The 17,250-nt window shown below is 44.2% G+C and overlaps 1 protein-coding gene and 1 long non-coding RNA gene across 7 annotated transcripts in view; one reads left to right on the top strand and one right to left on the bottom strand.

Moving 5' to 3' along the window:
* The first annotated feature begins 19 nt into the window (after positions 1 to 19).
* On the top strand, positions 20 to 16,975 carry LOC140614166 (uncharacterized). Of its 4 annotated transcripts, none has more exons than XR_012015069.1 (4): positions 570 to 775; positions 864 to 1,817; positions 10,490 to 10,637; positions 15,046 to 16,975. It is a non-coding gene; the product is annotated as an uncharacterized lncRNA (long non-coding RNA). The 4 variants fall into 4 exon arrangements; XR_012015068.1 differs by adding an exon at positions 10,245 to 10,349 and having other exon boundaries at positions 570 to 1,817; XR_012015066.1 differs by lacking the exons at positions 570 to 775; positions 864 to 1,817 and adding an exon at positions 20 to 563.
* Positions 15,625 to 17,250, bottom strand: part of CMTM8 (CKLF like MARVEL transmembrane domain containing 8) — a 110,161-nt gene continuing 108,535 nt past the window's right edge. For all 3 annotated transcript variants that reach the window (XM_072793115.1, XM_072793113.1, XM_072793114.1), the window contains one exon: positions 15,625 to 16,082. In XM_072793115.1, coding sequence (XP_072649216.1) covers positions 15,999 to 16,082 — 84 coding nt within the window. In that variant the 3' untranslated portion in view covers positions 15,625 to 15,998. The remainder of the gene's footprint in view (positions 16,083 to 17,250) is intronic.

Here is a 17,250-nt window from a genome sequence, read left to right as displayed (position 1 = left end):
GCCGCGGGGCGCTGCTGGGGCGGGGCGCACGCGGCCGGGGCCCTCGGAAGCGGGCGGCCGGGCCACAGCGGGGCCTGAGCCTCCTGGGGTTTCGCGTGGGCGCGGCTGCGGCTGCGAGCCGAGGCTGCTGGACTGAAGTAGGACTTAGCACGCGCTGCGACGCCCGAGCCCTCCGGGTTCGGCTCCATTAATTTCCCTGCGCGTACACCTGTGTGGCCACCGCCCGCCAAGCAGAACGTGCCAGCACCCTCCAAAGGATCCCTCGCGCTTCTTCCCAACCTGCTTCCCTTCGTCGCACCCCCGGAGCGGTCCCAAGCCTCAGGCATCCACACTATTCTGCTTTTTTGTCACTATAGATCCGTTTTTGCCTGGTTGTGGACTTGTTATACTTGAACTCGTACTAAATACTCTCATTTGGCTTCTTGCACTCGATCCTGCATTTCAGACCTTCCTGTTGTACCTAATAAAGCTGTGGTGAACATTCTGGTAAGGTTTGCTTTGGTGGACTGAAGCTCTTGTTTCTCTGGAGTAAATACCTCCGAGTGGATTTACTGGGGCACAAGGTGAGTTACGTTTACTTCCATTAGATGCTGTGAAACAGTTATGCAAGTGACATACTGTATACCGAGAGAGGCAGCGCAGGGAAAGGAGCAGGAGAGGGACAAGCAGCCTCCATGCTGAGCACGGAGTGCAGCACACGGCTGGATCTTGCAACCCTGAGATCATGACCTGAGCCAAAATCAAGAGTTGATCACCCAACAGACTGAGCCACCAGGTACCCTCTGGGTTATTTTTTGAACAAAGACAGGCCCAAACGGGGCTACCACAATGTAATTAATGTTATCGGTGTTCCCTTTGAGCAGACTGTTCCTGTGGCTGAACTTCTAACTTCATTTGTAAATGACCCCAGAAATCTGCATCTCAGAAATATAATGCCTGATCCATCCTATTAGAAGACCATCATCAATGTGGCAAAGTCTTGGTAATTCTAGAATGTGGAGATATTCACCCACTCTATTTTGACATGCCTCAATGCCCACAGGCCTGAAGTTGATGTTGCATATCATTTTTTTTTCTGTAGATTTACATTTTTCACTCCAGTCCTTTTTCAGGGCTTTCGAATCCACAACGGAGATGATAGAGGGGGTCATTGTTGGAGGGAAACACAAAAACCAAGCACTGGATAATTTCTCCTCCTCCAAGAGGCCTTGATCCAATTCTCCACCAATCTTCCAAATCAGTGATTTTCAATGTATGGTCCCTAGACCAGCAGCACCAGCGTCCCCTGGGATCTTGCGAGAAATATAAATTTTGGGGCCACACCCAGAACTGCTGAATCAGAAACTCTTGGGGTGAGGCTCAGCAATCTCTGCTTTGACAAGCTGTCCCCTCACCTCCCACATGATTCCGATGCATGCTGAAGTTTGAGAACCGCTGTCATTTCCTGAATCCACTGGAGTTGAGACTTTGCTGAATTTCCTTGACTGCTTTGGCCAATGTGGCCGTCCAGCCCCACCAGGAAATAATCCCTGCTAATGGCCACTCTATGTTAATCACTTCATCATGTTCACTTAACAGCTTGAGCAAGATGCTGGGCTGTACAAGGGCCGGGTGCTGGCCTGGTGTGCAAGAAAAGGCTCCGCAGATCAGACGTGCTGCCATGCACACTGAGATTTCTACACTGGTGTGATGCCTTCTCGGTGTGAAGGGCTGCCTCTTGGAGGAGTGAGAGGTTTAGGCAAAGGACTTCATAACCCCCTTTAAAGATCTCACACTCTAAGAGAAAGCCAAACAGATGCGTGGTCTTCAAGTAACTGGTGAGAATTCACGAATTTCCCAGTTTTCCTTTGTTCACCTACCCTGAGAGAGTATAGGTTCCAGGGTTTCCGTTAGAGTATCACTGTCTGACTACACCTCATTTACACCAACGTAATTATGATGCTATCTCTGGTCAGATATAATGGAAGGATATAATAAGATGAGAGCTGATTCTATTAGTCACAGTGCTTTTGGGTGCAAGGGACAGAAACTAAACTCAAGCAAAAAGAATTCCTTGGCTTGTGTAACTGCAGTACAAAGACCTGAAACCTATCTCGGGCACAGGTGGATCCAGGTGCTCACATCAGGCACGGTCAGGACTTATTTTCTTATGGTTCTGGAGGCTGGAAGCTCAAGATCAAGGTGCCAGCAGGACTGACCTCTGGTGAGGCCTCTCCTCCTGGACTGTAGACAGCCACCTGCTCACTGTGTCCTCATATGTCCTCACCTGTGTATGTATGGGGACAGGGGGTGTAGAGAGAGAGAGAGTTGGGGTGGGGGAAAGATCTGATGTCTCTTCTTTTTCTTACAAGGATACCAGTCCTACGGGATAAGGGTCCCACCCTTATGATCTCATTTACCCTTAATTAGCCCGTAAGGCCCCATCTCCAAATATAGTCACATTGGGGGCTAGGGTTTCAACATATGAATTTGGGGGGGAGGACATAATTCAGTCCATAGCAGGCCTCTAATCCAAATATGGGTCATGGCTCTATCTTTTAAACAACCATTATATCCAGGGGTTAGATATTTTTATTGAGCAGGCCAATTTCCACCTACCCACATAGCCGCATGTGGGTAGCTCTCCAGAACCACAGGAACTGAATGGGGGAGGGCTGATTCCCGAAAGGAAAATCAGGGTGCAGGTCTCAGAAAGGGGAATGAATGAATATTAGATAGTGTTATGGCCTGAATGTTTGTTTTGTCCACAAATTCATACGTTGAAGCTGTAACCTCCAGTGTTTTGCTATTTGGAGATGGGGCCTTAGAGAGGTAATGAGGGTCAGGTGAGGTCATGAGGGATTAGTGCCCATGGCATTTGTGCCCTTATAAGAGCACCAGAGAGTTCTTTTTTTCCCTGTCTGCCATGTGAAAATACAGCAAGAGGGCTGCTGTCTGTAAGCCAGGAAAAGAGCTCTCACCAGAAACAGAATCGGCTGGCAACTTTATCATGGACTTCCCAGCCTCTAAGACTGTGAGAAAATAAATGTCTGTCATTTAAGGCCTCCAGTCTATGGTATTTTGTTATGGCAGCCCAAACTGAGAGAGGAAGGCAAAAGCACCCATGTCTGCGACATTCTTCTAATACCTGCATTTAAATCCTTCTTGAGTTATTTTAGAAGTTTCTTAGGCTCAGAGGGCCAGCCAGACTTTCAGGCCCTTCTGAGGAACATCAGGTGTCCCTAACTTCTTGTCCATATCCTAGTGGACCAGGATGGCCCATGAGCCAGGAGCAGCCCATCAAGGGGTTAGCCAGCAGCATCTGGAGTAGGCCTGACATGCAGGAGAACTTTGCCTAACAGAAGCCCATCAGATCCTCTGTGTTGAGGAATCTGACTTGGAGGCACTGGGAGGGGTGAGCAGTGGCAAGTAGAGGCAGCAGAAGCCAAAGGAGCACAAGAGAAAAGGCAGTTGTGAGGCTGGAGGGCCATGGTGGGAAAGAGGGAGGACTGAGCGGAAAAGAGTGGGTGAAACCCAGTGGATGGAGAGCCACGTATGCTCATTACTAAGAACCAATAAGAAACCTGGTCCTTGGCTCTAGGCAGGACCCTGAAACCTGTCTCTGCTACCTGGCTGTGTGGCTGAGGGCAGGACTCTGGAACCAAACCACTTGAGTTTGGCTCCTGGTTCCATCCCTTGCTAGACATGTGTCCTTGGGCAAGTTACCCAACCTCTCTGAGCTTCCATTTCCTTGACTGTAAAGAGGAGCAACAGAACTGACCCTCAGGGTAATTGTGAGACATGAATGGGATAATATACACGGATGGTGCCTCTAATAGTGTTTGGCTCATAATAATAAATGTTACTTTTTTTTTTAAAGTTACTATTGCAGGGATGCCTGGGTGGCTCAGTCAATTAAACATCCCACTCTTGGTTTCAGCTCAGGTCATGATCTCATGGGTTGTGGGATGGAGCCCTGCCAGGCTCTGAACTCAGCAGGAGTCTTCTTGAAGAGTCTTTCCCTCTCTCCCTCCCCCTACCTGTGCCCACATGCACGCACGCGTGTGCTCTCTCTTTCTCTCTCTCAAATCAATAAATGAATCTTTTTTTAAAAAAGTTATTATTCCAAGGGGTGCCTGTGCAAGGCTGGCTCTGTTGGAAAGCATGCAACTCTTCATCTCCAGGTTGTGAGTCTGAGCCCCATGTTGGGTGTAGAGATTATTTAAAAATAAAATCTTAAAAAAAAAAAAAAAAAAAGAAAGATAAAGAAAATTCCAGGTCCAGATGGTTTCATTGGAGAGTTCCACCAAACCTCTAAAAATTATTATCCCTTATGTCCTTATGTAGTCAAACAAGAAGGCTCCACCATCTGGAGGCTGAGGGACCCCCAGTGGGTTGCTGTTTCCATAACCATAAGAATCCGAGATCATTTTTATTTTTAATCAATTAATTAATTAATTATTTTGAGATTTTATTTATTTATTCATGAAAGACACTGAGAGAAAGGCAGAGATGTAGGCAGAGGGAGAAGCAGGCTCCAGGCAAGGAGCCTGATGTGGGACTTGATCCTGAGACAGCAGGATCACATCCTGAGCCAGAGGCAGGTGCTCAACCACTGATCCACCCAGGCATCCCCCATTTTTAAATCTATCATCTATCTATCTATCTATCTATCTATCTATCTATCTATCTATCTACTTATCATCTATTTATATATTTATTTGACACAGAGACAGAGCACAAGCAGGGAGAGCAGCAGGCAGAGGGAGAGGGAGAATCAGGCTCCATCCCAAGACCCGGGGATCATGACCTGAGCCGAAGGCGGACACTTGACCAATTGAAACCATCCAGGCACCCCTCGGAGACCATTTCTCAGGGTGAAATAAAAGACTTTCTGGATCTGTAATAGAATGCCAGGCAATCTGAATAACCGAAAGAGCTTCTGGGGGAAAATTTTACTGGGAAGGGGAGGTCAGGGAGAAAGAGGATTCACCGAGTTATTTGTGACTCCTGCTCCATTCAGCAAATATTACAGGACACTTCCACAAGCCAGGCAGAACAATTCATAGAAGAGGAACTCCCTCACCTGGGGAGGTTGTAGCCTATAACAATATGGGGGAACGGAGTCAGGTAATAGAGGGAGCTTTGACTGTCACCTCCTTGGAGCAGAGTCTAGATCTGGACTGAAAGTTTCCTTGCTCATGTCTAGTGGGTAGCAGAGTGCCTGGCCCAAAGCAGTGCCAGATACTCTTACATGTAACTTGATGAGTGGCTTACATATTTGTAAGATTAACACAGAGCTGCAGGGCTGGCTCACAGCAAGGAGTAACCAGTCTATCCAGAGTGGGGAGGGGAAAGGTTCATGGAGGTGTTGGCGCTTGGTACCATGTCTTGAAGGGTAATTAAAAATGTGTTGAGTAGGCAACAAAGGGAATGGCATGCCAAGGCAGGAGGCATGAAACAGCACCAAAGAATTCAGTGAATGCTGTTGACACTGATGACGATGACGATGAGGTGTACGGTCATGGTGGTGTTGCCCTGGTCACAGCTCCTTCTCTGACACATTCCCATCTTGGTTCCTGGGATTCTCTGCTGGGAACGTCTGAGAGTGTCTTGCTTATCTCTCCCTATTCTGTGCTGTGATTTGCAAATTAGAATCACCTGTGAAAAATACATCCACCCAGGCTCAGCCCTGGGGATCCCAATCAGGGTGCTCAGGTAGAGCCAGGACATCCATTTTTGGATGGTGATGTTGATGCTTTGAGAACGGTTGACTGGGCAAATTGCCAATGGTCCAACAAAGTCCAGCTGACATGTCACCAACTGTGGGGAGCCTTCCTTGAGCAATGAACAGTCTCCTGTGGCATTCATTCAACCAGCATTTATTGAGTCTCTACAAAGTGCCAGGCTCTGTGTTGGACATGGAGATACATGTTCTTCGGCCTTCAGGAGCTTCCTAGGAAGAAGGAAGTAGCTGGAAAAAGTTGGCAATTTAAATACACTATGGTGAAGGTTAATGACAGGTAAGAGTAGAGTGCTGTGGGACCCCCTGGGAGACACTTTGCTGGGGAGTGGTAGGGAACTTAGGGAAGGCTTCCTGGATTGGTGGTTGGAGAAGAGAGTTCAGATAAACACTCAGTGGGTAAAATGTATCAGAGGGCATGAAGTTCATTGAGGGCTGAGCATGGGGCTGCAAAAGAGGGGAAAGTGCTAGACGAGGCTGAAGAGGTGGCAAGACAACATGGTAAAGACAGGTGTGGCCCCCCACTCCTGTGTGTGCACCCAGTCCTGCACCTACAATGCAAATGTCTGATGCTCCACACTTCAGGCTTGGCTGTCTCTTCCCAGGCTGGGAGATTCTAGAAGGAAGGATTTATGTGTAGAAACTCCATAGTCGGGGTCATGCCCTTGGGTTTGGATCCTAACTCTGCCACCTACTAACTCTGTGAACTTGGGGAGTTTCTGAGCCTCTCTGGGAGTCAGTGTCCTTATCTGGAAAATGGGGATGAAAATTTGTACCCATACTTCCTAATCCAATTATCATCTGCAGCATATCAAACCACCCCAAAGGTCAGGGGCTTACAATCATTATTATCCCATATGGTTCTCATGATTTGACCTGGCTTAGCTGGGTGGTTCTCGCTTGGGGTCTCACACAGTTGTGAGTTGTAATGAGATGGGAGTCAGGACTAGAGCCACATGAAGGCTCAATTGTGCTGGACATCCTAGAAGATTCTCTCACATGTCTGGCAGTTGATGCTGGCTGTTGACAGGAAGCTCAGCTATGGCTGTCAAATGGAGTGCCTGCATGTGGCTTCTCCATGTGGTTCGGGCTTCTCAGAGCATGGCAGTGAGCATTCCAGGAGGCAGGGCAAGGACGATGCCAGGCCAGTTAAATGCTATGCCTGGAACTGGAATATAATCAATTCCTCCATATCCTACTGGTTAATGAGTTCACAGAACCTGCCCAGATTCTAGAGGGTGGTAAAATAATTCCACCATTTGATTAGGAAGTCGTATGGTGACACTACCAAGCCATCTTTCGAAAATACAACCTGCCATGCTTTCTATGAGGATTAGATAAATTAAAGCATGGAAAGCTCTCGGCACCATGCCTAGCACATAACAAGTCCTCTGAAGTATGCAGGCTCTTCTTGGCCTTTATCCTGACATCCTCAGCACCAATCACAAAGCCTGGCACAAAAAAGTGCATCTTTATTATTTTTCAATTTGATAATGGATAAACTATTTACCATGTATTTATGTTTAATTGTCATGCAGCCCAAGAATAATTGTGATTCTCATTAAACAGGTTGGATCGATCTCCCTGTTCTATTAAATTAAAATTAAGTCTGAACATGCATGCTCAATCTGCATTATTTGTTGTGCATACGGAATGATTCTCTATCGAGAAATGGGGGAAAAGTGAGAGAAAACATATCTAGAGAGTCAAGAAAAGAGTAGTGTGGAAAGAGCACTGGATTCAGAGTTAGCAGACCTGACTTGGGATCCGGTGCCTCGGAAGCCACTCTGAGCATAGATCTCACCTTCTCATCTGCAAAGCGAAGGGTGACGCAGCTTTCTGCCCAGGGCTGCTGTGAGGCTAGACTAAGTTAAGATTATGCTTGTTTGGGCATTTGGTACAGGTTAGTGGAATGGGAAACAGGCTGGGATGAAAGCTGCTTGGGCCTGGCAGGTTGGGGCACTGGCAAACAGGTGCAAACAGCATTTTAAGCCAGGACCTAGCAAAAGACAAAACAAAACAAAATCAAACCCCAAGCACACAAAAAAGCAAAAACCTCAGGGTTGCCTTTGGTTCATGTTTGCCCTCTTGGCTTATAACTGTCATCCAGTCTATATGACTTGTCCCTCAGAAACCCAAAAGAGAGGTCTGTGCATAATGGAGGGACAAGAAACATTGCTAGGACTTGCTTGCCCATTCAAGGCATCTGTCCTTTGTTCCAAGCCTGCATTTGAGAATTTGGGACTAAACTGCACAGGTGACTCCTCATTACCTCCCTGTCCTGCCCAGTGTGTTTCTGGAAAAGCCACCATATGGTGGCTTGTCATTGAGTATACCAGTAGCCCCTGATGTTTGTCTGTTCCAATATGATTGGCAAGGTGAGGTCTATTGGCCAATGTGCACATTATGACATTTGATGGATCAGGCAGTGAAGGCCGGCCTTACAGTTTTCTCTCATTTTGTTCATTTCCTATGTGTTTGCCACATCTCAAGGAGACTGCAGGCTTCCTGTAGACAGTGTGGTTTGTGAATGCTCCTCAATGGTTGTAACTTGAGTGGCTTACCCATGTTTTGGGGACTGTGCATTCTAGGAGAGGTGGGGCAGGGGGAGGACACCCTACTTCCTTATGCAGAGGAGGGTAGGCATAAAGATCCTGGTTTTGTTTGTTTGATTTCTGGAATAAGGAGATGGGACTCAGGCTGCTGCTTTGCCTGTAGGTGAGGTTGTCTGAGCCTCAGTGTCCCTTTTGTGAGCTGGACAGGTACCACCTGTCTTTGGTGATAAAGGAACACACAAATAGAAAGAAAAATTTGCTATTTTTTTTTTTTTATGATAGTCACAGAGAGAGAGAGAGAGAGAGAGGCAGAGACACAGGCAGAGGGAGAAGCAGGCTCCATGCACCGGGAGCCCGACGTGGGACTCGATCCCGGGTCTCCAGGATCGCGCCCTGGGCCAAAGGCAGGCGCCAAACCGCTGCGCCACCCAGGGATCCCAAAAATTTGCTTTTTAAGATAATGTTTTCTACCAGAATCGGTACTCCTTCTATGAAGTTATCAACAGGGGGGAAGGAAAAAGAGGGGGGCGGCTCTTTTTCCTACTTTATCCATGGGATCTTTCGCAGATGAGAGAAATGGGGGCCAAAGAGGACCATGCTTCCTTTCAAAAGGAGACTGACAATGGGTATAGTCCCCTGAATGGTTTTCAGGCAATTGTTCTGGGGGCCACTGGGCTGCCTTCATAAGGTGGACTTGAAAGTGTTAATTGTCCCACAGATCATGAGGATCTTGGTTTTTCCAACCTTCTCAAAACCACTGCCTGCTCTGGTCTTTGATTTTAAAAATATTTGTTATTTTCCAACTATGAATGCATCTCCTGCTCATTATAGAAAAATAGGGGAGATTCAAAACAATGAAGAAAACTAAAATCACCCCATGATCCCACAACTCTTTATAATATGGTTTGCTTTGCCTCTTCTCAACTCCAAGTTATATTATAAACGTGTTCTAATAAGAATTCCTCACAGTTTTCAGTGGCAACATCGATTTGTGTGTTCACAGACAACTTATTTTTCTCCATTATGTAATCTTAGAAAGACAGCACTTTAACAACTGATCTTCAAGTTAATAACCAATTTAGCAACCGCAGTTCAGCACAGCCTGAGAAATGTGTTAAAAATACAAAGTTAAATCATTAATGATGGTGCTCACCAATTCTGATTCGGAATGAACTTGAGAGTGCATTCATTTCTAAAGGCTTGTTCAATGGACTTATTTATTTAGCCATTCTTCTGTTAGGGTTTTAGTTGATGCAGTTTTTTTTTTTTAATTTGTTTTTATTTTAAGGAAACTCTGGGCCACATGCGGGGCTTGAACTCATGACCCTGTGATCAAGAGTTGCATACTCTACAGATTGAGCCAGCCAGGCATCCCTGCAGTTTTTTTTTTCTACTTATATAAGACCAGGATTAACATCTTTGTGCATGAATGTCAGGCTCCTAAGAGAAGCAACCCGAAGTCCAAGGGAATGAATATTTTTAAGGCTTTTCATAAATATTGCCAAATAGATTCCTGGAAATGTTGTATCACTTTATCCCCACACCCTATAAAGTTTCCACCTGCTTCTTTTCCTCACACTACTGATGTTTTCAGTGGGCTAGGCTGGAGGAGCTGCAGACCGGGGTAAGACCTGCACGATGTCAGCCCAAGCCATTCCAAATACTCATGGTGTAACCTTGGATAGACTGCTGACAATGAAGTCTCACCGTCCTTATCAGATAAACGGGGCTGTGGACACCTGCTTTATCTAAGACACAGATGTTCTGAGGACCAACTAATGCATGTATGCAAGTAACTTGTCAAGTATAAAATTGTAAGTTGACTCATCTGAAATTTTTGTAGGTCAAAGAGTCAAATATTGGCAACTTCGTTCAACCCAATACTGTATCATTAAGTGGCTAGAGGTTGTTAGGCAATTAGTCATTTATGCCTTCCAGAAACTAATCAGCTAGTTGTGTTTCCCCAGGTACCTCGCTCAGTAATCACCTGGTAGCTCTCATTAATAAGCGCTTTCTGACATTTGTTTTCAAGCACCGCAAGTGGCTCCACGGATTCAGCTCTTCACCCGCAGGTGGGTCCTTGGTGGCCTGCGCAGTGCTGGGTCCCCCTGTCATGCACAGAGCACTCACTCACCCACACCTCCCTCACATTCTGACGGCACTGGTTTCGCAGCCACTCTCAGCTTGTTTTTTAATCTGCTAATCCTTTAAGGTCTTTTGGGACTCTGGGTGAACTTCCCATCATCTTCACTGAGCCAGATTGTATTCCAACCGCTGCGCTGAGCTCCAGAGGGAAGAGGGAGATGAAAATGCACAACCCAACCTCTGCAACACGTCACAGACCAGCTGGGAGAAAGATGGTAATAAGCCACTTGACAGCATGACAGATGAGGATAGGGGCCATAAGGGCATTTCAAAATGCCCCACGGTGTTTTTCTTTTAAAATTAACTTTATCAAGGGGTAATTTACATAAAACAAAAATGCATCTTAAGAAACAGTTTGTGAATTTTGGCAAATATATATGCATATGTAACCCCCACCACGATCAAGATGTACACTATTTCTGTCATCTCAGAACATTTCCCCGTGCCACTTTCTAGATAATTTCCTCCACCTCTAATCTCAGGCAGCTGCTGATCAGCTTCCTATCACTACAGATTTGTTTTGCCTGTTTTTTGATTTTCATATAAATAGAATCAAACATTATATATACATACATACATATATATATATATAGTTAAAGATTTCATTTATTCATTAGAGAGAGAGAGAGAGAGACACAGGCAGAGGCAGAAGCAGGCTCCATGCAGGGAGCTGGACCTGGGACTCAATCCCAGGACCCCAGGATCACGCCTTGGGCTGAAGGTGGCGCCAAACCGCTGAGCCACCCGGGCTGCCCAAACATTATATATTTTTTATCTGGCTTCTTTCATTCATCATAGTATTTCAGTGATTCATCTACATTGTTGCATGTGTCTAGTTTGATCCTTCTGGTCACTGAGTCGGATTCCATTGAGTGAATGCACCATCGTTTGTTTATTCTGTTTGGTAGTCACTTTGGTTGTTTCCTGTTTTGGCCAATTATGAATACAGCAGCCATGCATATTCTTGCCTAACTCTTTATGTGGACATATTTCTCTTAGGTAAATAGCTAGAAATGGAATTGCTGAGACATCTTGTAAGTGTATGTTTACCTTTATAAATAATTATACTATTTTACAGTCCCATCAGCAATGGATGAGAATTCCAGGTTCTCCATGAACTTGTCAACACTTGGTATCACCAGTCCTTTTAATTTTAGTCTTTTTGGTGGGTGTGATGCAGCATCTCATTGTGTTTTTAACCAGAAAAATAAGTACCTTGTTCCTGTTAAGAGTTGAGGCCTCACTCTTATAGGGTTGTGTTCTTTGGCACTAAGACACAACTTACTTCCAGAGAAGGAAGCCATTTCTCAAGGATAACTAATTGTCTTTGAGATACAACAAGGTCAAGTTTTCATTATAAGTTAAAATGACTGGAGGCCATATTTTTCATGTTTCCTTCACACGCTGTCTTAATATCACAGTGACCAAAGTCAGGTCATGAAAACTCCTTTGAATCCCCATCCCCCTCCTGTTTCTCTTCCTAGGATCTTTCCAGGTTATCACTGTCCTTAAACAATAGCTTTAGTGACCCGAGAAGGCCTGAGTCACTCTCTCAAGTGGCCTCTCAAATCTATCTTTCTTTCTTTTCTTTTTTTTTTTAAGATTTGAGAGAAAGAGAGAGCTTGAGCACATGGAGGACATTGGCAGGAAGGGGCAGAGGGACAGAGAGAATCTCAAGCAGTCTCCCCACCGAATGTGAAGCCTGATGTGGGGCTCGACCTCACGACCCTGAGATCATGACCTGAGCTGAAACCAACAGTCAGATGCTTAACTGACTGAGCCACCCTGGTGACCCCTTTTTCTACCTTTCTATTGCTGGAAGTAGTACTGGAACTAACACTGACTTATATATACCATCACTATTGTCATCTACTTAGAGTCTTGTGATGATTATTAGAAGCTAAATCAGAACCAAGGTGTTACACATTTGCTTGAAAGCCAGGTTGCCAGGATGTCCTGTGCATTGGTTAGGATGCATACTGTTGCAAGTAACAAGAATTAGTTCAAGCAAAGTGAGTCTAAGTGCTCTGTCCTTGCAAAGTGAGTCTAAGTGCTCTGTCCTTGCAAACGCCAGAGTTTGACAGCATGGATTCTGTGGCTCAATGATGTAACCATGTAGTTTCTTTTCATCCCTGTGCTCTTCCTTCCAGTCACCTTCATCCTATGATTGGCTCCTCCTGTGGTCACAAAATATTTACCAACAATTTCCCGCCTACTCATTTGCTCACAACTCCACAACAGGCAAGCCCTGAGTCACATGCTCATCCCTGAACCAATCGGTATGGCCAGGGGGTGGGATCAGCTCAGCAGAGCCACAGGCCCCCATCCTAGGGTCCTGGTGGAGTCAACTTCCCCCAGGACGCTGGGACATAAATGAGTGGGTCTTTATTGAATCAAAGCTAAGATAACAAGAGGAAGGAGGAAAGATGTGGGCCAGACAGCAACAAGGTCCACTACACTTCCTGGATTTAGTTATTCTGAATATTCTAGGGAAAAAAACCCCTCTGTCATAGACATTGAAGTTTTCTCAAAACATACCTTCCAAATGCAATGTCTCTCCGGTCAATGACTTTCTTGTCGGCCACCTTCCTTAGTTTCCGAAGTCATCACTCTACATTGCCAGGCATATTCCCTCAAGCCTGATCCTCTTTTCTATATCAGACACCTAAGTTCCCCTGCCCCCTAACTTGTAACCATACTTATTCTAATCTTCCTCATTACTCTCAGCCATCAACATGGGGATAGTTATCCTACCTTCCTTCACAACCATCTGCTTGCGACTTGCATTTGGCAGCAGCACACAGCCAGAACTTCTATGTAAGGCCAAGTTAACAAATTCTTCTTAGGCTGTCATCTTATAGGGTATGTGTTTGCTCGTGTGTCCCTAGCCTTGTATGCCCAAATTATTTCTTCTGTGAAAAATCCATCTTTTCAATTAAAATAAAATTGTCTAGGGGATTAGAAATACAAACTTTAAATTGATTTTCTACCCAGGGCTGTATCTTCAGTTAGTATTTTTAAATGTCCATGCTCTATGCAGAGATGACTTTATGTATTTAAACTCTCTTGTGTGCTGATACCCTGAAGGGATTTTTCTGTGAAAGCAGCAACTTTTAAATGCACAAAAATAACTGATATTGAACAGTATTATCTCTAAGTTTTCTTAGTTTCCAAATATTGGCTAAATATTTATCTTTTGGGGCTGTGAGTTGGACATTGCAATGATTAATTGCTTAAAGTATATCATTGATTCACTATAAGTGGTAAAATATATCAAACTCAAAACCCACCAAGCTTCATCAAAGAGGACGTGATGGTTTTGGGAGAGCAGATGGTGAACACAGATGCCAGAGAACAGTTTAAGCACATTGTATACTATCCATGTAATAATACTTTTCAAACCCCAGAAACCTATTCTTTTTGTTTTGTTGGCTATATTTCAGTGGCTTTTTTATTTCTCTTTCTTAGAAGAAAAATTGAAGCAGTTCAAAACTTACAGCTTTGTCTAAACAGAGAATCACTTTATTGTCTAAAAACCCACACTTAAAAATTCATGAACAAAGTCAATATTCAAAAGAGGAAATATGAATTTCCTTTCAGTTAAAAAATTAATTTTGGGGGGTTTTGTTTTGTTTTTTTGGCAAACTCTCAGGATAACACACAAATGGTTGAGCTCCTGGAAAACCACAAATACAGGCAACAAATGCCCCTCCATGGACACAAATGAGTACTGTTCTCTTGAAATAGATCTCTTTGGTGCTACTGGTTCAAGACCTATAGTTGCCTTTTTGGAGAATATTTCAAAGTGGTTTATGGAACTTCTCAACCTAGAAGTTACTTCCTATAAATGGGGCATGATTATAGAAATCATTCACACACACACACACACACACGCTCTCACCCCACAGGGAGGGGGTGGGGAGAACATAAAACAGGCTTCTTTCTTGATGGCTGTTTCCAGAAGTTTCCAGAAACAGACACATCTGGAGGTTATAGTTTTTCTGCCTTTTGTGGAACTCTGGTTGCAATGCAAAGCACTTAGAACACTCACAGAGTACATGGAAAGCGAATATGCCTCTGTGTGAGAGACAGAGAGAGGAACAGAGGCAGAGCACACAAACTCTGACCAGTGATTTCCGCTTTTCTTGCAAAATCAGCGAGTTGGAGGCTGTCCTGGTGATGGTGAGGAATGCAGTTTCCAGAGGACTGCAGCCCTATCACCTGCAGATCCGTGTTGCTAAAGCTCAACTCTCATGGCTTGCTGCATGTTGGACTCAGAGTAGCCTTCTATATACCCAACACCCATCCACAACCACACAGTGGTACCCTACACTCACCTTATTCTTGGCACCCCCCGCCCTCACTACCTCTTTGGATCCAGAACCCAAGAACAGACTTCATCATTGTTGTCAAAAGTCTGTGGTGGGTGTTAGACCCAAAGAAATCTCAACTCTCCTATGCAGAGGTAAACAAAACAGTTAAACAGGAAGACCAACCAAACAACGGACAACAGAAAGAAACAGCACTGCCAGACAACTGTAGGAGAGTGGAGGCCACAGGAGTTAGCAACCAAGACTCACTGTCATCAACAATACTAACGTTTCTGTGTTTTTTTGTTTTCAGAAGAAGCTCACATTGAAAAATCATCCAAGATACACTGCCGTACCAGCAAGAACCATACTGCCTAAACACACTTCCTCTAAATACACATCTGCCTTGCTGCCTGGGGTTCTTCCCACCAACTGATGGTATCGAATAATGATGCCACAAAATATTAGTTCTGGAGATTGGAGACATTTCAGTCCAGTGTTTTCCGCAAAGTATGGTACATGTGTCACTGTGGTCAGCAAGTATCTTAGAGTACATGCATGTATTTATCGTTTTAATGTTTATGCACTTATTCTAATATGTATTAGGAAAAAACATGCCACCAGCACATCAATCTGGGCACTCAGCAGCATCACTGCAAAGCCCATGTCTCATTCAATGCTTTCTGGGCCAACTGGTTAGCATGTGAGAATCATGGCTGGTGAACCCCAGTCTTGGGGGAGATGGGTCTCTCCTACCACCTTGGCCTGGTGGCTGTGGGCAACGGTATTTGGGCAATACTGCAATTGGGCAGCCCTGTGAAGACGATACCCACAGCACCCAACCTTAGGTTTTTAGCAGGAAGTCTCCTTTCTCAAATCAGACAACTTCCCCCAGATTTCGAAACATTTAATCAGAAAAGAATCCGGACATTTAAAAATTAGATTTACAAAATTGACACGGTCTTAATATTAGCAATTTATGTATTATACATTGTCTAAGAAAATAAGGTCTATGAAGACATCAACAAGGTATTTAAGAATTCATTATAAGCTACAACAATTTGCAAATAAGTATCCAGTTTAATTGTAACAAACCACTGTGAACAAATTTAACTAAGTATATAAAAACATTAGTTAAATACAATTCTCTGGAAATATACATTATACCTACAGTTGTTGTTGTTTGTTTGTTGTTTTTTTTTTTTTTTTTTTTTTTTACAGTTAGACTCTTCTTGTTTCCTCCCTTTTAATTCTCAAAATGGCAAATCACTGTATGGTCCTGGATCTCCAAGCTATAAAACTGAAATATGTGTTTCCAGCATAGCAGATGGTGACCAGGAAGGCGAAGAACTGGAGAAAAAGAGCATAGTAGAAAGAAGGCTTAGGGCACATTCTAATTAGCAAAAGTTATCATTTCACCTCCATTGAATCAGGCACTCATAGCATCCCTTGACTCCAGGGTTTCTCATCTAAAACTGCTTTATTGGTTTAATTACCTTCCTTTTGAAACAATCTCTGGCTACGCTGAATGTTTGGGCTTTTTTGGTTTTTGTTTGTTTGTTTGTTTTTGTTTTGAAACACATCTGGAAAGCTTGAGTTTTGCTCAAATAACCACAGGGTGTTCACTTCGGGGTGAATATGGTAGTGTGTATCTGAGAAAAGCACACACATTCCTAATTTAGTGCAGACAATTTTAGATCAGGGTTTAACCTCAGATTGCCATAGGGTCAGTTAAATAAAGGAGTCAAGTGGGTGAGGGGAAGCGATAAAGCCACATGGTGTGAATGGTGAGCAGGGAAAATGCAAGCTCCTTGGAAGGGGCAGCTACTGCCCAGTTGTGGCTGATTCTTGCTGTATGATAGCTTGAGCCCAGAGCTGCTAAAGCTCGTGATTTAAAGAAAAAAAAAAATTTTTTTTTTAAAGTAGGCTCCATGCCCAGTGTGGAGCTCAATGCAGGACTGAACTCAGGACCCTGAGATCAAGACCCGAGCTGAGATCAAGAATTGGACACTTAACTGACTGAACCATGTGCACCATGCTCTTTACCTTTAATATAGATTTCTGAATATAAATATAAGAATCGAAGGAACAGGGGTGTGGGGAGTGCCTGAGTGGCTCCGTTGGTTGAGGATCTAACTCTTGATCTGAGCTCAGGGTCATGAGTTTAAGACCCATATTGAGCTCCACACTGGGCATAGAGCCTACTTAAAAAAAAAAAAAAAAAAAAAAAAGAATATAACAAATGGCTACATATCATCAGTTTTAATATGATCATTTTGATATTCTTGTCGAACTGTCATCCCCACCCCCCGCCAATTACATCTTTTGGGAATGTAATATTTTAACGCCAACTCAGAGAAACTTCTAAAATAAGTTTTGCAAATCAGAACTACAATACACATTTATGGTTCAAAAAATGCAAACAGAACAGAAGCACATAAATTAAAAAGCAGAAGCCCTGCAGGCTGCTCCCATCATCATCCAACCAGTCTCTGGATGGAACCTCTGTTGGTGTGTG

Source organism: Canis lupus, chromosome 22, assembly GCF_048164855.1.
Source record: "Canis lupus baileyi chromosome 22, mCanLup2.hap1, whole genome shotgun sequence".
Taxonomy (NCBI): Eukaryota; Metazoa; Chordata; class Mammalia; order Carnivora; family Canidae; genus Canis; species Canis lupus.
Note: the sequence above shows the minus strand (reverse complement) of the source record. Positions and strands in the feature narration are given on the sequence as shown.